At 41.7% G+C, this 24,365-nt stretch overlaps 1 protein-coding gene across 1 annotated transcript in view; it reads left to right on the forward strand.

The window, feature by feature from the left end:
* RGS6 (regulator of G protein signaling 6) overlaps positions 1-24,365 on the forward strand; it is a gene marked incomplete at its 3' end in the record, with an annotated part of 266,689 nt that overhangs the window by 4,368 nt on the left and 237,956 nt on the right. The window contains exon 2 of the mRNA XM_063117616.1: positions 12,797-12,896. Coding sequence (XP_062973686.1) covers positions 12,822-12,896 — 75 coding nt within the window. The remainder of the gene's footprint in view (positions 1-12,796; positions 12,897-24,365) is intronic.

A 24,365-nucleotide genomic window follows, 5' to 3' on the forward strand; every position in this document is an offset into this window, starting at 1 on the left:
GAGTGTCAGTCCATTGTAAATTTGTGTTGAGTTCCAGTTCAAATTCATCAGTATCTCTTTGGTTCAGAAGCTAATTCTGGAGAAAAAAATAATGGCATGGTAACTAGTGATGCTGTTGAGTTACATAATTAATCCGCTTGCTGGTCAAACCTCGGCTGTTCATAATGCTCACCTTTTTAACAAGCCTGTACCAGTGGTTTATGAATTTGCTAATGGCTGGTTGCTATTAAGTTCAGAATTACTTGCAAACTTCTGAAATAGAGATGTAAGCACACACACATACCCCCAAAATAGGGGAAAACTCATTTTTTTCCAAGGATCTTTTTTTCTCCTGAAAATGGGGAAAATGGAAATATATTCTTTTAGAATTTAAGGCAAGGTGCTTATATATAGTCACATGATTTCTAAAACCATGTTAAGAACACTTTTTATTAGGGATGTGCTCCGCTTCTAATCGGACAGGCAAATTAGAAGCGGAGCGGGGGGCTTCGCCTGCCCTTAAGGCGGAGGCGAAGAGGATTGGGGGGCCGGCGGAGCGTGCGAAGAGGATCGAGGTGAAGGCGGATCCTTCGCCTCGATCCGGAGCTCCGCCGGAAAGGTAAGTGGGGTTTACCGGGCCCTGCCGCTGTCGCCCATGCGGTGACAGCGGCAGGGCCCGGTAACACCCCCCCCCCGCCCTCCTCTCCCTTACCTGCCTCCGTCCGCGGTCCTTCGGCGTCTTCAATTGAGCCTGTGGGTCAACCAAGAATCAACCAGGAAGTCTGGGCCGCTTGCGGCCCAGACTTCCTGGTTGAACCGTGGGCTCAATTGAAGATGCCGACGGACCGCGGATGGAGGCAGGTAAGGCCCCCCTCTCCCTTGGTCCCTTACCAGGCTCTGCCGCCATCGCCGCATGGGCGGGGATGGCGGCAGGGCCCGGTAACCCCCCCGCCCTCCTCTCCCTTACCTGCCTCCGTCCGCGGTCTGTCGGCGTCTTCAATTGAGCCCGTGGTTCAACCAGGAAGTCTGGGCCGCTTGCTTCCTGGTTGAACTGTGGGCTCAATTGAAGACGCCGATGGACCGCGGATAGAGGCAGGTAAGGCCCCCCTCCCCCTTGGTCCCTTACCGGGCTCTGCCGCCGTCGCTGCATGGGCAGCGATGGCGGCAGGGCCCGGTAAACCTCCCGCCCTCCTCTCCCGGCCTTACCTGGCGCCAGTCCCCTCCACTGCGGAGCTCCGATTCAGAGCCGGAGCTCCGCGGCGAAGAGGAGCGCAGTGGGCCGATCCGAAATTTTCGGATCGGCCCGCAGGGCGGAGCGGGGGTCCGTGCACACCCCTACTTTTTATAGAAAGTCTAGAGATGTAAAATTCCTGGAAATACTGAAGCCATGGGGGAAATGTTTTCTTTTAATCCTCTCTGGAAGTTTCCCAGCATAGTAAGTTCTTCCATTCTTTATTAAAATTATTGATCTAATGTATCTTTTGCTGATTGAGCATGACGTGGAGCATCACTGAATGTCGGTTTGTGACTAGATAATAAGGAAGAAAACGTGCATTCTTGACAGTTTGGGTGATGTTCTAGGGAATCCTGTGTTTCTGGGCTTGTTGTGGTAGATGCTATAGCAGTCAATTAATGTAGTTCTAATCTAAAACCCACACATGAAAAAAACTCCACTGTAGATTATCCCACCACGGTTACCAGATACAACGGAACAGCATGTGGGTTATCCCACCTATGTTACTTTTCTTTTTAAAAAATTAACTTTGAGGCTTGGGTCTATAGAACTCACTGGGTCCATTCAGAAGACACCTTCAACCATGGCTTTAACCCTGGTGGTTAAGCCAGAAAGCCAGGCTGTGTTCAGAAGACACCTTAAACCATGGCTTTGACCAAGGTGAATAAGGCTTTTTGCTTTATTTGCCATGGTTAGAGCCAGTGGCGGACTGGGTCTATAAATATTGGTTGCCAGGAGACAAAGTGGATCCACCCACAACTATAAGGCTATGATTTACTTTTTATAAGAAATAAATAAAATTTTCAAAAAATACATAAGTGGGGGGGGGAAGGCACAATTAAAATTTTTGTGAAATGTATATTTTTTAGCAATTACATTGTACATATATTGTACATATCACTGGCAGTATACAGTAGATATTAAATGTAAATAGTTTGCTTCTACTGAACATTTTACACATTAACGTGTAGTTCAAAAGCATAAATAAATAAATATTTCATGCAGTCCACGTTTGAATTCACTAGATGACTGTGCGAATCTGTCAATAATTGCTTCTGCATCCAATTCATCAAACAATTCCTTTTCAATGGATAGCAACATGTATGATTCCAAGTTTTCCTCAAACATTTCTTAGCCTTGTCTTTATGATCTTTAGCTTTGAAAATGTCCTCTCACATTGGACTTGAGTAACTGATAGCGTGCAGATGACTTTATAAAGTTCATAAAGGTTATCATATGCCTTGTCATGAAATCTGTTGGATGCCAGAATTTTTAGTACACACGATGGGCGAGTGCCACAAATTTTACACTTGTTGCAACTGGAATCCATATTCTCACCATCATTAAGCAATAGCTTTAATACATCAAAGTTCGAAGCAAAAGAAAGCAATTCCAATATTACTTGATCTTTGCTGATTTGTGGAGACAGCTTAATAATACCGTCCAGTGCTTCATCTTCAAGGATGAAAAGTTTTAAACTTTGCTGGGTCCAAGCAGGATAAATCGGTATACAACTTTTTGTGTTGTATAACGCGTGAATCTAGTGACTGGACAATGTGGTCCATTATTAGGTTAAACACATTTACTCGAAAATCAGCTAGAGAATCTGAGAATTTCCTTCATCATCTATAACCTCATCTGCCATTCTTTTCTTCTTCCTCTGCCTCTTAAATGGTAATGCTGTTTCCAAAGAGTCAATTTCCAATGTTTGATTTTCATCCATATTTAACTGTGAAATCTTGTCATTACATTTATTTACAAATTCCAGTGCCTTGCTGTGAACATTATAAAACGTTCTTGTCTGTTCCTTCATTTTTAACATTTTTAACATATTGACTAATGTTTAAGGGGGCCCACTTTAAGGGCCCCCACTTGCCATCAGGCAAGCTGACACCCTGGCCAGTCCGCCACTGGTTAGAGCCATGGTTTAAGGTGTCTTCTGAACACAGCCTGGCTTTGTGGCTTAACCACAGTGGTTAAAGCCATGGTTTAAGGTGTTTTCTGAACAGGGCCACTGCCACATTTTTGTAACCAAAGTTCTCAATTTGGAAATGCTGCCTCAGTTATAAAACCTTTTAACTGCTGTCACTAGAATAAACCCTTTCTATATAAAAGCAACTTAAGTAGCCAGGTTCCTATGGGTCTGACATTACTACTAGAAACCACTTTTCAAAAACAAACAAAAAACATAAAAAAGATATTCATTAACAGAAATTATTTACAAATAAAGTGTCACTCTTCAAATAATAAACTGAGATTGCTTAAAGGGTCTTAAATTAAATATGGTTGTTTACCATTCCTAAACTGAATTTCTGCAGTTAAATAAAATCTTGATAGCTTTTCCTTCAGATCAGATTTCCCTAAGCTTCATGCCACAAACAAGAACAGGTTTAGGAATTTTCCTAGACTTCCTTACAAATAGGAATAGATGCTGTTCATCAGTCTTCCTCTACCTCCAGTTCTTGCTGCTTCTTTTGGCTTCTAGGATGATTCAGGGACAATTTGTTGAAGTACTTTGTCAAACATTAAGTAGGAATCTAAAATATGATATAAATTGGTTTGCTCATAAAATTATGTCTGCTATATTAAATTGGAAAGCATATTTTATTCAGACAATATTTGCAAATTTACTAAACTCATACTAAATTAGTTTACTTTTAAATTTTTTTAATTATAGTGATAATTTTATGAGTTACACATAATATAACTTTCAGACTATTTAGACTAAATATTCAGATATTTAGGAACATAACGCAGCTCTCCCAACCTGGTGTCCTCTAGATGTTTTGGACTACGATGCCCAGCATTCCTGACCATTAGCCATACTGCCTGAGGCTGATCGGAACTGAAGTCCAAAATATCTGGAGAGCACTAGGTTGGAGAAGGCTGTTACAAAGCAACATAGTGACTTCAGTTCTGTAAAGAGCGTGTAAAAAAAAAAGAAGAAAACATTGCTTATTTTTGAATTTCCCCCAACATTTCCATTTTTCCCACCCAAAAAGCCAGGGGGGGGAAAAATGTTTTTCTTCCATGGTGTCAACATTTCTGGACATTTTACATCTCTATTCTAAACAGGGTGGGTAAAAATCAATGTGTGTGTTTTTTAAAAAAATATGGATTTTTTAAATTTAAACTGGATTTTTTAAATTTAAATCAGATTTTTTTAATAAAATACTTTTTGAGGGAAAATCTATCTAAAGATAGTTTTCTATTTAAGATACGTTATAGTCCAAAGGTTATTCATCATGAAATAAGGGTTAATTTTTAATTATGTAGCATGAGGCTGTATATTCATGCAATGTTTAATTTTTTTGCCAAATGAATTCCATTAATCCATTCACAATGTTATGCTCTTCCAGAGGTTTCTGTAAGATTGTTGGGCAGTTTTTCTATCTAGAAGTTATTATCACAGATGCTTGGTTTTACAGTTCTCAAAACTGTGGATTTGTGTCTGCAGCGATCGCAGTCCCATTGTTCCTTTGCAAATCTATGTAAACAGAATCAACCCCTTACCTCTTAAGTGCTAAGTTTAAAAAAAAATCAATGAATAGAGTGCCCTTTTGGGGGTGGGGGGAAGTCGCATGATTAAATTGAGTCTTTCTGAGTTGTGATTTAAATTGTGATTTAAATCATGATTTAAATCAAATTGATTTAAATCAAATCCACGCTAATTCTAAACATGCGTAGTCTGTATCTAAAAAAAATTCTGCTTATGCATTGCATTGGTTGGATTGACACTTTCCTTGCCTAATCCAGTGCTGCTTCCCTCCTCCTCACTCTGGCTCCCATGAGTGGAGGGCTTGGCAGTGCTTTCCTAAAAAAAATTAGTCTCTGTAGCCACTTCCTTTATCGCCACAACTGGTACTTCAGCTCTGGCTTTGAAGAGGCATCACATTATTCCAAACTATAGCTTCTGAGATGCTGTAGTTTGGAATAACATAATGCCTTTGATATCAGCAAAAATTTGTTTACGTGGAATGAGAGTTTGCTTTGAGGGAGAACACTAGTCTAAGCCTACATGGTTGAGTTCATTATTTTCCAAGCAAATAATGAACTCACTCGTGGTAAATTCATCCATCAATAATGTTTTTTGAACTCATTCAAATATGTTTCATGTAGATTAATTCAAGCTCTTACAATTTTACACCTGTAAAATGAATATGATAAATATTTAAGTTGAGAAAAGTTATATTTTAACATGCTATTTGCCTGTGCTAATGCTATGTCTTTCGGATCTGTCCATCACATTTACCCACTTAGAGGACACAATGAATTTCACTCTCCCCAAAACTAGAAAACACAATTTTTAGCTCTTTTCAGGCTTGTTTTTGTCTCCCTCAACAGGGAGGAATGGCAGGTATAATAGCATTATATAAATCTGTGGCATGACTGCATACACAATACTGGGCGTGTTTGGACAATAGTCAACCCTGAGTTAATACTCAACTCTACAGTTCACTAGGGGGTACTCCCCACTCGAAAATATAATAATTGACAGTGAGTGGACTATTAACACATGGTTGACTATTGTAGCTGACCTTACCCAACCCCTCTCTGCCCTCCCACCGAATGGTGGTGCTGGTTCCCATTAGAATTCCTCTTCGTGCTGGGTCACCCCACTGTCAGTACCTGGTGATATACCTGCCCCATTGTGCAGCTGTGCTTCCCAGGACATGCACGTCCCACCCCTGGGTAGGGCGCCACAATCGGCAGCTCCCCACGTGCTTCCCGGGATATGCACATGCCATCCCTGGGTGGGGTGGGGCAGTACGGTCAGCGGCTTCCCTCCCATTCCCGTGCAAAGGATTTCTCTCCTAAGGCTACAGGAGAGATGCTCTGCAAAGCAGGGCGGCTGCAAGCATCTCTTGCGTAGCTTTAACCATCAGGGATTTCAGGGGATAGCTATAACCGTCAAGGATTTCAGGGGATAGGTGGTAGAAGGATCTGTCCTGTCCCTTGATGGAATAATGGGCTCAAGTTACAGGAAGCCAGATTCTGGTTGAATATCAGGAAAAAACTTCCTGATTGTTAGAGCAGTATGACAATGGAACCAATTACCTAGGGAGGTAATAGGTTCTCTCACACTAGAGGCATTCAAGAGGCAGCTGGACAGCCATCTGTCAGGGATGCTTTAATATGGATTCCTGCATTGAGCAGGGGGTTGGACTCGATGGCCTTATAGGCCCCTTCCAACTCTACTATTCTGTGATTCTAAGCTACCCTGCTGCTCTTAGACATGATGAAAGACATTGTGTCTTCATCAATGTTGAAGTACGATTCAACTGCCAATCTGGTCAACTTCTGTACATGGAATAGGGAGAGGCACCATTTTGTCCTTTACCTCAGGCAGCAAAATGTCTTGGCCTTGGTACTAGTTCAAGTTCAGTTTGACTCGCTGCTTCAAGTGGTGATGGCCCTGTTTGGTGGGGAAAGAAATGCATATTACTGACAACAAATATATATTGCAGTTTAATCTCTGAAACACAAGGGCTCCCTGGAAGGAAGTTGATCCCATGCAAGCAATAGGCAACTGTGCATTTGTTGGCCTGTAAATTGATCGGTAGTAATCTAATAAAGCTAATATTCACAGTGTCATGCTGTTTTCTTAAGAAATCCTCTCAAGAATGTCTGAATCACCGCATCAGCCAATGTTCAAGCCCTGTTTTAAAGCGACAAGTTGTCATGTCAGATAAAAAATTGCAACAATGGTTGGGAATTAGGAATGTGCCTTTCCAGTGGAATATTTCATTTTATTCAGTCAAGGATAAGCATCATTACAGAGCTTTATGTTGTAACTGATGATCAGCATTCCCTTTGGGAAACAATTTTGCCTCAATAGCGTAGATCTGCTCTCTCTCTCTCTCTCTCTCTCTCTCTCTGTGTGTGTGTGTGTGTGTGTGTGAGAGAGAGAGAATTTCAAGGGGGGAAATGCATAAGAACTAGCCATTTGTCTTGTTACCTAAAGTCATAATGATCTGCGTAAGCATCTCCTTAGCAACAGAATTGGATGTCATAAATAGAAGATTAAGGGATAAGATGAAAGATAAGCCACAGGTTTTACACAGAATTGATTATTGGTAAACAGTATAGTGTCCTAGGAGTGTCTTGTGCTTTATAGAGAATGGGGATTTATTTAAGAACTAGACCCTAAGTGGGCACCTGTACCCTAGTACCCATCTCACCTACAACACCTTCCCCCTTCAGTTCAGTGGTAGAGCCAGTGGAGGCTGGTGGTGCTCTGCACCTTAGAAAGTTCCTTTAGAGTTTGGACTGAAACCTGGAGTGAATTCACCACCCCACTGACATTGGAGCCATCCGCCTCCATGGGTGGGGGCTAGAAAAGACCCCTGTCTGAAACTCCAGGGAGCCACTGTCTATCACAGTAGATTAGCCTTCCCTAATCTGGTGTCCTCCAGATGTTTTGGAAAACAATTCCCAGTACCCGGCAGCAGCTCCATTGATACAAATGGGGTAAATGGCCACCAATCATGCAGAACGTCCACAGTGGCAAGAGTGTTGCTGAACTGGCGGTCACTGTTGTCGGCAGACTCTGTGGTTGCCACCATTATTATTTTTCTAGTGAAACAATGAGAAAACCCCCACAGAGTTCCCACCAAATGACACGGGAACCACTATGGAAGCCCACTAACCATCCTTCAGAATGTGAATAGTAGGTGTGAGTACTATGCCCATTGTGGGGTGGGAATTCCTTCACTCCACGACACGCTAACCCACCATGCATCGTGTTTTTGAGTAATGCATGGTGGGTTAGCGAGTTGTCTGAACAGGTCCTGTGGGTTCTTAAGGTGGCTTGTTTGAGGAAAATCAGCACACTGCATGGTTAAAAAGCCATCCTGTGAAAAATATCCTGAATGCTAACCCATGATTCAACAAACAACCTACAGTTCAACAACAAGCCACACTCAACCATTGAGTGCAGGTTAGTGTGCTGTGCGAACCCAGTCTCTCCCAGTGTGTGGTTGTTGTCTCTGTGGGGGTCATTCCCCCCAACCTTTGATCAATACGTAATTAGTGCTGAAAGAGTTCATCATCCTATCAGCACTGTGCATGCATGTGCTCCAATCTCCCCTGTTTACTAGGTGTACTGCCAAGCTTCTGCTTTGTATCCCTTTCCAATCCCAATCATGTCCCTGTTTTTGCCTTCTGGGGATGCCATCTTAAAATGTTGTTCATGCGAGTCACTAGACTTGTCATTCTTCCTCAAGGTCTCTGGAAATTAAATCTCTGAGGTTGCAATCGTATACATACTTGTTTAGGAGTCTGTCCCATGGAACTCAATAGGACTTATTTCTCAGTAGATCTGCATAGGACTGCCACTGGTGAATAATGCCTGTGTCTTTTCTAGGCTATGCGTGTAGGTAGTAAGGCACTGTGCAGCCTGCCATTTCAGATATTGCAGCGGAGGAATATTTTGACAATTCACTTCTCTCTTTAACCCCAATCATACCTTGAACACAAGGGAACAAACTCTGTCTTGGCTTTTACACTAGTGGTGATTGCAAAATCAGTGCATGTCGCCCAGGGCAGCAGGTGAAACGGAGCTTTTCCCAGTGTGGGCTGATGGAGGGCAGGGACAGAGGCGGATTTGGGGTCTGTGAAAAGCAAATCTCACCAGAGTGTCTCTATTCTCCGCTACTTTCCACGCTGTTCCCAATCCCCTGCTGGCTCCAGTGAAGCAGCTCTAGGAACTGGGGCCTGTGGGAAGAGACAGTAGCTCAGTGGAAGGGCAGCTGCTCTGCATGCAGAAGGTCCAAGATTCAGGCCCCAGCATCTCCAGGGAGGGACAGGAAAGAATCCTGTGTGAAACCCTGGAGAGCTGCCTTCAGTCAGTGTTAGCGATGCAAGGCTAGATGGACCAGTGGTCTGACTCGGTATAAGGCAGCTTCCTAGGTTCTTAACTGTACAGACAGTATCCCTTTGTGTGGGTTGCTTGTGATGCAACAGGGAAAACTGATGGGAAAGCTTGCTTTTCACTCACACCTCACCCTTGCTAGATTGTGGTGATATCTGCTTATTACCCAACTATTTCCAAAGCGTAACATTATGCAGGATTTGACCTACGGTACTGTATGCAGAACAATTCCTTTTTTTCTTTTGCTACTGTTGATCATGTATAGCACTTCTCCTACACTTTTCTGCTGAAAAGTCTGTCTCATTTTTACCTTATTGTAAAGGCTATATAGTGTTACCTAGTATCGTTTTTGTTGATGCTCAAAGGTAGTGACTTGTCCAAGTCCATACAGGGTGTCAGTGACAGAAGTGGGGCTTTAGCCCAGGTCTCCCAGTAGAATTGCCCCAGGGTGGGTGGGTGGGTGAAGATGTTCCTAAAATCCCTGTTTCAGCGCAGCACTTTTTCTCTAAGACATCCCAAACTATTCCCCCCCCCCCCACACACACACTCTATCTAGATAAGATAACGCTATCTGTACAGAGAAGCAGATATTACATCCCTGATCAGGAACCACAGGCATAAGTCAGATGCATACTTGAATCTTTTGTTCTCTGCAGTGCATTATTGTTTATCAGATGTGCATCTTAATTCTGGTGTAACTTGTCATGAGTAACAATTCTGGTGTAACTTGTCATGAGTAACAACAGTAGAGCTGGATCAGTGCATTTCAATTTTATGATAAAATAATATTGTACACACACTTCCAAATTGGCCTCAATCCACCTCGGCCTGACTCGGACCCAATCTGGCCTACTTCAGGTCTGGATCTGAATTAAGTTTTGGACATCTGTAGTGGGTCAGACCCATTGCAAGTATCAGCAGCTGGCTGCCACTTCAAGGAAGAGCCATGCAAGCCCCCTGCTCTTTACCCAGATCTGTCGCGAGCATCCATAGCACCTGCCTCTTCAAGGGAGTCACCAGTTTCTTTTAAAATGGCAACTTGTCTAATTCCATCTATCAAATCCTGTGTAAATGGTGCTGTAAGGCAGTCATTTATGGAACATTACAGGTATAAGTAGGCCATTTAAAATGGCTCATGCGCCTGTTGGGTGAGTCAGGGGGAGGTGAGTGAGGGCAGCTGCTCTGCAGGCGTCTGGGAAAGCTGGGCACAGAGCTGCCCCTCCAGATCAGTCTGAACCAATCTGAAGCAATTCGGATTGATCCGACCTGCATCGGATCTGCTTTGGGTTCAGACTGATTCAGTCCGAATTGCCCCACTTCAGTTTGGAATTTGGATCCAGATCTGAAGTGGTGCACAGCCCTTGTTTTTCGATCTGGAACTCATCATAAGTAATAATGGTGAAAAATCCAGAATCTAGATTGGAAATCCAGAATTCACCTGTATTAGAACTAGCCAACTAAAAATTAGACCAGATCCTGCGTGTAAGCATGTTTAAAATGGAGTCTAGATTACAGACCCCAAAGCCACAAGATATGGTCTAATTTTTGAACTTTTCTGTTTCTTCCTCCATCCCCTGCCAATATACCATATAGCCTGATGAAGAGTTCTGGAGAGCTCAAAAGCTTGCACTTTTGTGGCATTTTGGTTGGTCCTAAGAAAGGAATTGCCTAACCGTGATTTTGGATTTATTATCCTGAATTTACTCATGAGCCAGCACAGCTATTGTTGTTGTTGTTATTGGTGAATGGTTCTATACTGAACTAAGTATGAAGAGTTTCTTACAGTGCAATCCTACGCATGTCTACTCAGATGTAAGTCTATTTTCGGTGGCAATATACACTTTCTGGTAAGACCCATTAACTCAGTGGAACTTATTTCTGAGTAGACATGAATAGGATTACGCTGTGCAAATACGTTTTTATTAGATGATTGAATTATAGCACTTTATTTGAGCCCTTCTATCCTTTGAATTTTCTTGCTAAATGATGATGATGAAACTATTTAGACTCTGCCAATATTGACTTTATTTTTGCATGGTCTGCTGCTTTTTGTAATGTCTTGTCTATTAGCAAAAGTAATGGCAAATGATCCCTTTCTCCTCTTCTCTCACTTCTAATTAGGCACCCAATAATGATGAAGTTGAATTTGTCTGTTGTAATTTGAACTCCTGGAAAAGAATAACTTTCTGACTGTATCTAAGTAGCATCTATGGTCAAGTAAATGTTGTTGACTCGGGCACTTCCTTTTTAAAATTTTCCTCTCTCTATAAGTCAAAGAAAGCCTATAATTACAGCTTCTTAGTAAAACTATTTCTGACTGAGAATTAATGAAATAGTAACATCTATCTGGTTTTGTCTATAAGAACTGTTGACAAAATGTGTGTCTAAGGGGGCAAGAGAGATAGGCATAGGTGGTGCAAATGGTTTTGCAAAATTTAGGAGTCAACAAGATCTTTCTTTAGGAGGAAAAACCTGCTCCAGCAGTTTAGATGGTACTGGATGCCTGGACTTCTGTACCTGTAGATATGAGTCCCCTCAAATTGGTGGGCATTATTTTGCTTTACATCCTCATTATTTGGCTCTCTGTTCTGCGAGGCACAGTTTTGTTGGCATCCTTTCATGTAGGTGACTAGTATTTTACTCACAAATAGGTTTATCCTTCATGAATTCATCTAATCCCCCTTAAAACCATCCAAGTTGGCAGCCAATACTATATCTTAAATTTAATAATTTAACCAGGACTGGCATCAAGGGTAGGCATGGTTGGCCGTCTGCTGAGGGCCCACTCCCCAGTAGGGGCCCCCTGACAAAAGTCCCCTGGAGTTGCTCCTCCTCTTCACTATTGCAGTCTGCTTGCTCACCTGCCTCTTGTTTTGGCCCAGAAACAGTAGTGGTGCTCACTTGCTCTCTGCCTGTCAAGAAAGCAGTGGTCATAATGATGAGAGGGAAGAACAATAGCAGCTGACAGCAATGGCAGTGAGAGGCTAGATGCACTGAGGGAGGGGTCCCATTCAGCAATTCTCTAAATGAGCAATTTATAGCACATTTGTATCTGGCCATTCACGGAAGTTTGCAGGTTGATTTGATGATGTTGTCAACAGCCAGGATGTCTTGTATATTTGTAAAGCAAAGATTACACTCTTGCCTAATCTACATCAAGCAGGATATTGCACTATGAAAGTGGTATATAAAAGGCAGGAGCCACACTACTGCTTTATAGCAGTATGGGCCCATTGACACATACCATATACCACTTCCATATTGCTATATCTTGCTTGGTGTGGCTTCTACTTTTTATATACTGCTTTCATAGTGCAATATCCTGCTTGGTGTAGATTAGGCCTCTGTCTCTCATCCAAAGGAAAGTAAAACCTGTAGCACAGCTCCTACAACTTATCACCATTTGGGGAATGGAAGTTGTTTATTTGTTGTTTCAACCATCATGGTCATATCAACTTTACAAATGCATACACCAACAATACTATTTGGGGAGCATGTCACAATCTGTTTAGGGACGAGTTGTCAGTCTGTTATTTCATCAGCCGGAGCAAAATCCTAGGTCTCATGCCTTTCAGGCATTATATAATGGAATAAGAACATTGAGCACATTTTTTGCCTCACCTGCTGTGACTATGCATTTGATTTTAGAATTTATCTTCATACTTCTGTTTGCTTGGGTGTTCTACTGAATATTGTTCTTGCTCTTGCAGCCTGGTGTGAACAGAACGGTTAATCATGGCCCAAGGATCTAGTGACATGGAAACTGCTGATCAAGAGGAGAGTTCTCCAAACATGATTGTTTACCGAAAGGTAAGGCGTTCAGGATCATTCATAACTTATATGCCAACTTCTGGGCTAAATAATTATAGAATTGTTGACTTCTTTATAAAAGCATACACCCTATTTTCCTCATATTTTATATGATACAATTTGAGGTTTTCCATTAAGTTTGTCTTTACTATACTTGAATGTACTACATTTAAAATGTCAAAGAGAACTTAGGATATCACTAATTACTGGTAAAATAGGTTGAATCAGATTTACCTTTGTAAGAGTTCATTAGGAAACCAAGTTATGAAAATTTTCTGTATTTGAGTCTTAAACACTGGTTGTCTGACTATCTATCCTTCCTGTTAGGTTTTTTTTTTAATCATTGACAGTAATGGGCAAGGAGGGGCCCAACTTGCTAAAAAACCCTCTCTGCATACCTTTTTGAAATCTTGAAACTCTGGAATTTCCCCCTGCCCCCCGGACCCGGCTTCTTCGAACTTGTGCCCTCTATCCTGGTGGTCAGAGTTCATTAAAAATAGTGTTTTCGTTTGTTTTATTGATGGATGGGCAACCCCAACCAAATGGTATACTTCAAAATATACCAATGTAGCGAGCACAATCCGCTGTCCAAAAACATCTCCCCCTCCCACTATTTCCAGAATGATGGAAATGGCATATATTTTAATGGCGTTGCTACAATACCGTAGTAGCAGTTGATGGAAACAGTCAAAGTTTAAATGAGTGGATGGATGTATTATAATGGTACTTTACTGGTGTTAATCAAATGCAATGATTGTTAACTTGTCATAACTGTGGTATATTAGGGCTGTAATGCTATGCACACTTAAAAGGCAGTAGGTTCCATCAAACAGAAGAACATAAAAAGTGTCATGCTGGATCAGACCGAGGGTCCATCTGGTCCAGCACTCTGTTCACACAGTGGCCAACCAGCTGTCGAACAGGGACCAATAAAGCAGGACACGGTCCCACCCATATTCCCCAGCAACTGGTGTATATAGGCTTACTGCCTCTGATACTGGAGGTAGACATTGATAGGAATGCATTGCAGGCTATATCAGGTGACTAACTTAGCTGTAGCATTAAATTCATTCTTACGATTGTACTGTAGGCTATATCCTATGCTAAACCAGCTGTAACATTAAATCATTAATTGGGGGCGGAGGCAGGGGAGGCTTCTGCTCTACTGTTCATGGTTTGGGCTGTTCCACTGGCACTGATCCTCATAGACGTCTGTCTACCATTTAGACTGGCAATGATCAGCATAGAGGCCATCTCAGTCCCTGTGTTTCTTGCATGTATCTGGCATGGTTCCACCCTTAACAGTGGCCTGGAAATAATGTATGAAAATGAATTCAATAAAATTCTGAATCAGTGTGACTGTAAAATAAAATAACCTCCTTGGAAACCTCCTTGTACTAAACAGACCTTTATTAAAGCTATCTGGAGGTAGGAATAGATGAACAAGTGATACTCTTGTTTGCCCAGATTCCCTCAGTATTTGCTTGATGCTCATCTCTCCATCAATTTCCTTGACCACTTGTGAGTGCGGTCTTATTTGCACAAGTGGGAAAATTGTACAAAATTTTTGAATATTTTTTGAAGTTGTGCAATTTCCCTCCAAACACTCAAGTGGGAAATTGTGTATTTTTTAAAACCATGCAATTTCAGACTGCTTTTTCTCTGAAATTTGTGGAATGCGAGTGTATATTTGAGAATTTGTGAACAGTTTTGGGGAACAGATTCTGCTTGCACTTTCAATTGAAGTGGCAAACTGTGCGTGCTTGACTTTTTGCGAGTGCAAACCAAATTGTCCTACATCCCTGCAGGGCCAGGCAAAGCTGGTAATAGGCCTGGGCCAGATGGGAAATGTAGGCCCCATTTCATTAAGTATTTTTAATTAGTTTTAAATACATATGAACTAGAATGATTTATAAAAAGTTAATAGCAAGCACTTTTATTCAAGATGTATAATAAGATATCTTTGCCTCTACCAGGGGGACTTGGAGTAGGCCCCCTCAAAATCGTAGGCCCATGCCAACTGGCCCCGCTGACCCCCCCTCTGCCCAGCCCTGTATCCCTGTCTGCAGGTAGATGACTCATATGAGGTCAAGAAGAAGTAGCAGCAGTTGTTTGACCCCTGCAAATCTCTGCTTACTGGCTTAAACTTGAGTAAAGGCCAGTTCAGCTGTGTATAATGAGATGGTTCTGTGCCACTTCAGGATTCATATGGGAAGTCATAGCTTGAAAGCACCCCCTCATGTCAACATCTGATACTGTGACAGGCTAGAACAGGACTTCTCTGAAATATTAAATGGCTGACGTTTTTCACAAAACAGTGTAGCTAGTAAACTGTTCCTCATGTATAGCTGGAATGGGTACCATCCCGGTATCAGAGTTCTACCACCTTATAATCGAAGCTTGATTTCAAACAAAAATGGTAGTGAAGAGTGCCTTTGATATTAACCCCAACAAATATATAAAATACATTAATTGATTCACTAAGATGAAATGTAATATTTGAAGTACTTCAGGGGGTAAATGTTAAAGTTGCTTTCAGAGCATTGATTTCTACATTAATGTTTATCTATGAAAAATAGAATTGTTAGTTTGAAGGGGATGGGAAAGCCAAACAGATTAAATTGCATGCTTCAAACAGTACAGAAAATGCTTTTCTGGTCTGTAGGAAATAGAAATTGCCCATGAATCTGAATCTGTAATCAATAACTCTGTTTAGCTCTATCCTAGAAGAAGTGCTGAGCTTTACTTGGTTGCATTGTCAGGCATTTATTATTATTATTATTTATTAGATAAAACACTCAAGGCACCTTACAACAGAAATTAAAACATAGAAAAATTTAAAATAATTTAGCAACTGAAAACAGTGGGCAAGGAAATACAACAGCCTGATAAAACAACTAAATTAAGAAGCCTATTATATGCCTTCAATTTATTTATTTATTGCATTTATATACTGCCCCATAGACGAAGCTGTCTGGGCGGTTTACAAAAGTTAATGCCTTAGAATAGATGAGCATCTTGATCTGGTGCCAAAAAGATTACAATGTTGGTACCTGGTAGACCTCATTGGGAAAAGCATTCCATAACTGGAGGGCCACCACTGAAAAGGCCCTCTCTCTTGTTGCCATCCTCCAAACTTCCCTCAGAGGAGGCTCTTAGAGGAGAGTCTCAGATGCTGGTTGTAATTTACAGGTCATATACACAGAATGACCCTGAATTTAATCCAGGGATTCCATCAGGCTTGGAAACAGGGCCAGCCCTAGATATTTGCTGCCTGAGACGAAGCCAAGATGTCACACACACACACACACACACTCCACATACAGAAGCCAACCAGATTGAGAGGTAAATCATACTTCGGCACCAGCAGTGGGATAGCACCCTCCACTGCACCTGAGGGAAACAGGCTAGCTGAGGGGGCCTGGGGTAGGCCATATGGAACACACCCAGTTTGGTCCTTCAGCAATTTGCTGACACTCCTGACTTCACCCACCCCCATTCCCCCATTAAGAAATCCCTCCATCCTCTCCTATCTTTCCGTCTTCCTACATTCACCCCTCCCCCTTTATGTTGGACTCCTCTTCAGGACAGGCTTCTACACAACTGAACTCACTAACTGGCAGGATACAATTTTTGTGAACTGCCCAGAGAACTTCAGCTATTGGGCGGTATAAAAATTGAATTAAATAAATAAATGCAAGGTGGCTATAGTATATTTCAGGGTCTGGTTTCATTTTAAAAGATTGTTAATATTGGGAAACATCAGATGGTATATCATATGTGGAATATTTTGAATTTATATCCATGTTTTGATGCTAGTATGCTGTATAGGCTCATAAAGCCCTGATTTAGTGTTCCAGACTGTGTGACTTCCCTCCAGTGGAGGCTGGTGGCTCTGATTTCAGTGAGGCTGTGAATCCATTCTGGGTTTTAGTCAGACTAAAACCCAAACTGGAATCACAGCCCCATCAAAATCAGAGCCACCAGCCTTCACTGGAGGGAAGTCACACAGTCTGGAACAGTCTGCTCTCCTCTTTCAAAGTCACCCTCCATATGTAAAGGGCAGTGCATGCGATGACAGAGGAGGTGGGGCTTTCACCTTCCCCCTCTTCACATGTTTATTATACCCAGTATCAGAATGCCTGAATAGGACTTAAGGCTCATGATGGGTCATCAGGCAATAAATCAGAAAAACTTTCACGATAGTAACTTCAGCCTCTTTCCTAGACTCTTTTTCTGTTGTGTTCTTTTCTGCTATCTTTCAAGGCACATGCTGCACAAGTTAAAGGGCTTTTATTTGAAGTGAATTTGGTTCTATTGCTTCTTCCTACTAACATCACTGGGGGCACTGCAGAAAACAGGGGCACATTCAAAACAACGCAGGAAAATACATGACATATTTTATTGAACAATAATAGGGAACATCGATAGTTTTTTTTTTATGACTGTCACTGCTCCTTGAAATCTAAGCTATACTGATTGCTTTGCTCATTTGTTCGCTGTTTCTTGAATCCAAATGACCCAGGGCTTTAGCTTTCCAATAATAAAGCTCATAAAACTAAGAGCTCGGAGGGCCACGTCGAAAGAAGCATGCTTGTGCCATCTGGCAGGAAAACAAACAAAACAAATCTTGTCTCCTCATGACCAGAAAGAAGAACTTGGTAACTTTGGAGGGAGCTCATGGGTCCCTAAAATGGTAAAGGGTTTGGGAGAAATTATATATATATGTATGTATGTATATATATAATTTAATTTGTTTATTTTATTTAAAACATTTCTTTGCAGCCTTCAGGGCAGAAGCCTTCACAAGGCGGCTTACAACAATAACATATGGAAAAGGAAGATAATTCATGAAAAAAGCAACTTCATCAATATGATTAAAACTGCAATTTATTTTTAAAATTTCTAAAAATCTGAAGAGCAATGCATCACATTGCCACTAAACATTCTGAAACTTCTGGCCCTTAGAGGCTTGGGCTCCCTCTGTGGGTCCCATCCTCAACTCTTCCCAAGCCCCAGCCACTACCCTAGAGGCTACTGGAGGCTAGTTGGGGGAAGGTTGAGAGGGGGGAATCTTTTTGTGATTGGAGATAACAAGGGGATTTCCTGGTGCACAAAGTAAGGAGAATCCCTTTGTTATCACCTGCAAGAGCTGGCCAATTTAATTCTCTATCTGAGTTTTAGACAGCTATAAAGACTAGCCTGTTCCAACAGGCCTACCCAGATGAATGTTAAGGTGTCCCATTATTATATTGCATCGGTTTTATATGTTTTTAGTCAGTTTTATGCATTTGATTTATATGGTATTTTTGTATTAAATGTATCCAAAGAGAGAGGCGGATAAGAAATTGTTGTTGTTGTTGCTGTTGTTATTATTATTAATAATAATAATAATAACAACAACAATACAAGTTTCTCCATTTCTATCCTTGTGGAGGGATCAACCTGCTGTTATTCTGTCTCAGCCTTCCCCCAGCTTGGTGCCTTCCAGATGTTTAGGACTACAACTCTCAGATTGCTGACCATTGGTCATGCTGGCTGTGGCTGAGGGGAGTTGAAGTCCAAAACATCTGGAGGCTACCAGGTTGGGAAAGGCTGGTCTATATGATTCACTTGACAAATAGTATTATTGTATTTAATTTCTAGAGTCCTGAACTCAGGAAATATCTCTGAGAATAATCCTATAACTACAATTTGGCTAAGGCTGTAACTGCTACAGCAGTTGGCTTAACGCATATGATTAACTGGTTGGGTACATGGTCTACTCCTGTGAGAACTGTATTTCTCAAGTAGGGGACTCATGAAAAATGCAGCTGCTACTTCCATGATTACAAAAATGGCTCTGCTCATGAAAGTAGCCTCTGTATTATTTTTATTATTATTTCAAATATTTTATACTGCTTTTTGAGGCAAAGCATGCAGTCCTTGCTTCCCTAATTCAGACTCCAACTCAAGCATGAAAATAAAAACAGAAAATCTTGTGAAATGTAATACTTGCACTATTCTTTAATTTACTCATAACTGATCACTGCATAAATGATAAAAGTAAAACATCAGACCAGCACAAAAAAGCTGGAAAGGCAATGCATGTTTTCTGAATCAACCCCACAGAAGCATATGAGGAAAGCAGTGTTTGTGAATTGTGCTGTGAGGAAGGGAAACACACACACACACACCTTGGAATTACTAGGATTAAGCAATGAGGAGAAGAAAAACATCAAAAATTAGATATGGGGACTTGAAGGCTAAATCCACTGAAGAGAAGACACAAGATGTGAGTGAATGGGGAATCAAATGTATATAAAATTTGAAGGATTAGAGCTATCTGACTTAATGACATTGCTATATGAGAACTGGTTAGAGGAAGGCAAATGTCTGAGGTAATATGCCAAGAGGGATTTAATGTAGCTAGAAGGCACTTTTACTCCATGTAAATCCCCTTCACTGTTTCAGATGGATAAGACTGGCTGCTTTGATTTGCCAATGGAGTTGTTTCAATCAATTGGGATTTGCTCCAGCACTGCACACTCAAGAGTGAAAAATAATGTGCTGAGTTCACTGGATAGTTTGGTGCCTACTGAGGGCGCCAGGGCTGGGCTCAAATGGTGGGGGAGGAGGAAAGCCTCCCTAGGCTTAAGTAAAATGAACCAAGATGATTATGGCCTAATGTACACCAAGCAGGATATAGCACTGTGAAAGCTGTATGAAACCATTATATAAGAGGCAGGAGCCACACTACTGCTTTATAGCAGTATTGAAGGGCACTGACACCTGTTAGGGCTCATTGACACATATACCATATACCACTTTCATACCACTATATGCTGCTTGGTGTGGCTGTTGCTTTTTATATACCGTTTTCATACTGCTTTCATAGTGTTCTATCCTTCTTGGTGTACATTAGGCCTATGTCTCTTTGATCTCCAGATTAGAGTAGCAATTAGAGTCCCAAGAAACAATCCATGCCAGTGCCAAAAGTAGCAGCCCAGTAATGATGGGGTAAGATGGGAAGCCTTTGCTGGCTTAGACCTGTCTCAGATATGTACAAGTCTCGTTGGCAAATGCATCCAGACCCCCATATTGCACATGCAGGTGTTCTCGGTCCATCACGCCCACTTCAGCCATAGCAATAATTTCTGCACACAAGACAGCGGCATTGGTCAGTTTTCCCTGCACACTGGCTGGACTGCCAAATGGCAGCACAGCTGTGCATAAATATGGAATGACCACATCTTGGTTTCTCATTTGTGAGGATGCTACTGCTGCAACAGCAATGGAACACCATTTGAACACATCACTTTCTATGTTCCCTGTTCAGAAAGTGCTTACTTTGCTACCTAGTAGGAATTCTTCATAAGTCTACCAATATATTACTACTAGCCTACTAACTCCTGTAGACTCTATATTAATATTTTATTGATTTATATACTTATGTAATGAATATCTAAGCTGCCTTTCAGGCAGTTTACCCCAAAAGTAAATAAATTTAAACACACAAACCATTAGAAACACAATAAATGCAACAAACTATAGTTCAGAACCAATAAATAAAACCCGTAAAAAAAAAAAAACCTTTCAAGCACAGCACATTCATCAGACATGGGCTAGAATGAGAAACACCTTCAAATTTCTTTGAAAAGCCATCAGCAACCAAGCCCTGGAGAGGGAGTTCCAAAGATGTGGGACTACGATGGAAAAGGCCCTGTATTTGATACCCACCAGTCTCATAGGTGTTTCTGACTGACTTGAGATCACAATATCAAGAAAAGAAGAGATCATGGATTTGTCTTATGGTTAATAGTTCAAAATTGTTTTTAAATATTTGTTGTGTCTGTGTGTGCTCCCTGTTTATACGTTTTATGTAAAGGGCTGTATATTTTGTATAACGTATTTTTAATGTTTTTTAGTCTTTGACTAAACCACTCAAAGAGCTTCAGCTATGGGGCGGTATAAAAATGTAAATTAATAACAATCACAGTTATTCCATTAGTCACATCAGTCACCAGCATCATGTCAAAAAACCAGACAGAAAACCTTTAGAAACTGGGCCTACCAAAATACATCCACACCAACATCCAGAAAGCAGTCATATTTAAAGCATGCTCAGCAATCAGGAAATTTCTGAATCAGTAAAAACCATCATGACTTGGCAAAGCCCATCATGTCCATCTAGAAAAACCACCACGGGCGAGAAAAAAGAGATGATTATGACAGAACTGTTTCTCTGAATAGGTGCTGCAAAAAATGTTTAAGAAAGATTGCTGGGGCATCTTGCATTCATCTCATTGAGGCCTTGAAAACAACGGGGAATGCTGAGTAGGCCAGTCACATCCCTCCATGCTGCATAGTGCATGCACTTGGCCTTGTGACATATTCATAGTTCCAAAGGAAATAATGCCTGGATGTCAACTGGGTCACCGCACTTCCTTGTAATGAGTCAGAGTACTATCTCTGCTCTGGGGAAACTGTTGCATGTTTGGAGAAATTGTCTTGGGTGGATATTGCGCTCCTTTTACTAGGAGTTCTAAAAACAGAGAAGCACTGAGAAGGAGACGATGACCTGGAAAAAAAGCTCAAATTAAGATATGTCAGGTTGATGAGGGCTCCCTCGGGGTTTCAAGCAGGAGTAGTTGAGATGCTTTCGTAAATGGAATATGAAGGGAGTGCAGTATGGGCTTCTTCCATTTCTTATTCTATTTTAATTTTTCCCACTCCATTGGGTACCTGATAAGGCAGGCAGCCAATGTTCCCTTTAAGTATTTATGGATTTGTGCATCTGTTTTTGGAATGGAAACTGACAAACTAAAATGAGAGGAAATGACTTTATTCTAAAGATCGTAAGTGGTGATATTTGAATGCCTAGAATCTGAGTTCAAATTCAGACTTAAAATATATAAAGAGAACTGTGGTTTCTATATGAAACAAATCAGCACTGTGCTAGTATGATTCTCTGCATGTTTACACAGAAGTAAATCTCATGAGGTCGATAACACTTATTCCCAGGTAAGTGTGCTTGGCATGTTGTCCTTAGCCTGCCATTCCATGCATGCTTGCCTGAGAGCAAGCCTCCTTGGAGACAGTGGGAATTACTTCTGAGTAAACATGTTCAGAGGAGGGCAACGAAGATGATCAGGGGTCTGGAAGCAAGGCCCTATGAGGACAGACTGAAAGAGCTGGGCAAGTTTAGCCTTGAGAAGAGAAGATTGAAGGGAGACATGATAGCACACTTCAAATACTTGAAAGGTTGTCACACAGAGGAAGGCCAGGATGTCTTCTTGATCATCCCAGAGTGCAGGACATGGACTAATGGGCTCAAGTTACAGGAAGCCAGATTCTGGCTGGACATCAGGAAAAACTTCCTAACTGTTAGAGTACGACAATGGAACCAGTTACGTAGGTAGGTCATGGGCTCTCCCACCCTAGAGGCATTCATGAGGCAGCTGGACAACCATCTGACAGGGATGCTTTAGGGTGGATTCCTGCATTGAGCAGGGGGTTGGACTCGATGGCCTTATTGATCCCTTCCAACTCTACTATTCTATGATTCTATGAATATGCATAGAATTGTGATGCTTGATATGTTATTTTTGTTTATTTAATTTCTATACCGCACAATCGCTGAAGCTCTCTGGTTGGTTTAGAACAATTCATTAGATAATAAAATGCAGCATAATATACAGCATAAAAATACAAAATTTAAAACAATTTAGATAGCTAAAAACAGTTTCAATAGAACAATAGACCCTTTTAGATGGCTGGCACAAATGCCCCATCATATGCCATTCAATGCCTGGGAGTTAACACCACTAATAGGATGCTATTAGTGGAAAATGTAGGTGAACTAGGTTAAATATAACTATGTTCTTGAAATAGGGTATGAAAAATAGTGCTGTGCCATGTTTTTCAGTCTACTTATTTTCAACCATTCGTTGGAGGGAAGGGACAGAAAGAAATTGAGGGAAGGGGTGAGAATTTTGGAGACCTTTCTTAGTGTGCAGTGTCTTACATTACTGTAACAAAGTGGCCAAGGAGGTGTGTGTGCATATGTGCTCTTTCTTTTCCAGCTAACGCCCGTTCTCCTGGTCTTGGCAGCCTTTCCGGCTTTCTGAAAAGCCCCCTAGAGGACTGAAAGCTGAGCAAGGCATTGTTGTTTTTGTTGTTAAAATGACTCCTCCTCCTCCTCCTCTTCCTCCTCTTCCTCCCTCATTTCCAAGCGAAGCAGTCCTGGCTAAGTCCTCTAGGGGACTTTCCAGAAAGCGCAAGCAGCCAGGGATGCAGCGAAGCGCAGGAGGCAGGACCTAAACTGAAAAGGAAAGAGCGCATCCGTGCTTGCACACACCTCGGTTACCTCGTTACAGTAAAGGAAGCTCTGAAGCACTGCACACTAAGGCCATAGCTAGACGGGGCGAAATCCCAGGAATCGCCCCCGGATCGTCCCTGTGTATCCACATGATGCACAGGGGATCCCGGGAGCAGGGAGGGATGATCCCTCCCTTTCCCCGGGATATGGCCCTACAGTTGTAGCCTGTTTTTTCTACGGTCTCAGGATGATACCGAGACCATGGAACGTGTGGTCGGGCATCGTGGTTTCTCCGGCTCCTTGCGAGGAGCTGGGAACCGCGCATGGGGCGCAGAACTCCTCAGGAGCTCTGCGCCCATTGAGGATGGGGGTGGGAGTGGGAAAAAATGTTAAATTAAAAAAACCTTACAATTTGCGTACAACCGCTCCTGCGCTCTTCTCCTTTAAGAAACAAACAAAATGGCGGGTGCAATGTCCTGTTCCTCTGAGGTCGTCGCGCGCTGTGTGTGAACAGAGGGGGAGATCTCATGATAATCATGAGATCCTCACCCCTCCATCACGCTAGACCCGTAGGTCTAGCTGAGGCCTAAGACTTTTCTCAGAAATTCTCTGTGAAGGAAGCAAGAACAAGAATCAGAATCAAAAACAGGGCGAAAAGCACCCAAATCAGGTGAAAAAAAGGAGAAGCAAATTCTCAGGATGCTGAACTTTTTATTTGTAGGTTGAAGGATTTGTCCTTATGCTATAAATTAAAAAATGCTTCAAACAATTTACATATGTACATAGGCGCCTGTGGCAATATGTCAAGTTAATTTTACAATAAGAATATATTTTTACTACTTGTTGTCCCTACTAGTTTTTACAGTATGTGTTTAAATGTTTGCAGCCCCCTGAAGAAGGCTTTGAAAAGATACAGGCCGAAACGCATCAGGCTCTGCAACCTACAAATAAAAAGTTCAACATCCTGAGAATTTGCTTCTCCTTTTTTTCACAAGGAAGCAAAAATAACAAATGCCTTTTTCGCAGAGTAGTGAAGAGGTTGCTAAAGTCCAGGAGAGGATTAGGCACTGTTCTAATTCAAAACACATTTCTAATTAGAATGGTGGTGGTGGTGTGGGTGTGGGTGTGGGTGTGGGTGTGGGTGTGGGTGTGGGTGTGGGTGTTTTGTC

Source organism: Elgaria multicarinata, chromosome 2, assembly GCF_023053635.1.
Source record: "Elgaria multicarinata webbii isolate HBS135686 ecotype San Diego chromosome 2, rElgMul1.1.pri, whole genome shotgun sequence".
Classification (NCBI taxonomy): Eukaryota; Metazoa; Chordata; class Lepidosauria; order Squamata; family Anguidae; genus Elgaria; species Elgaria multicarinata.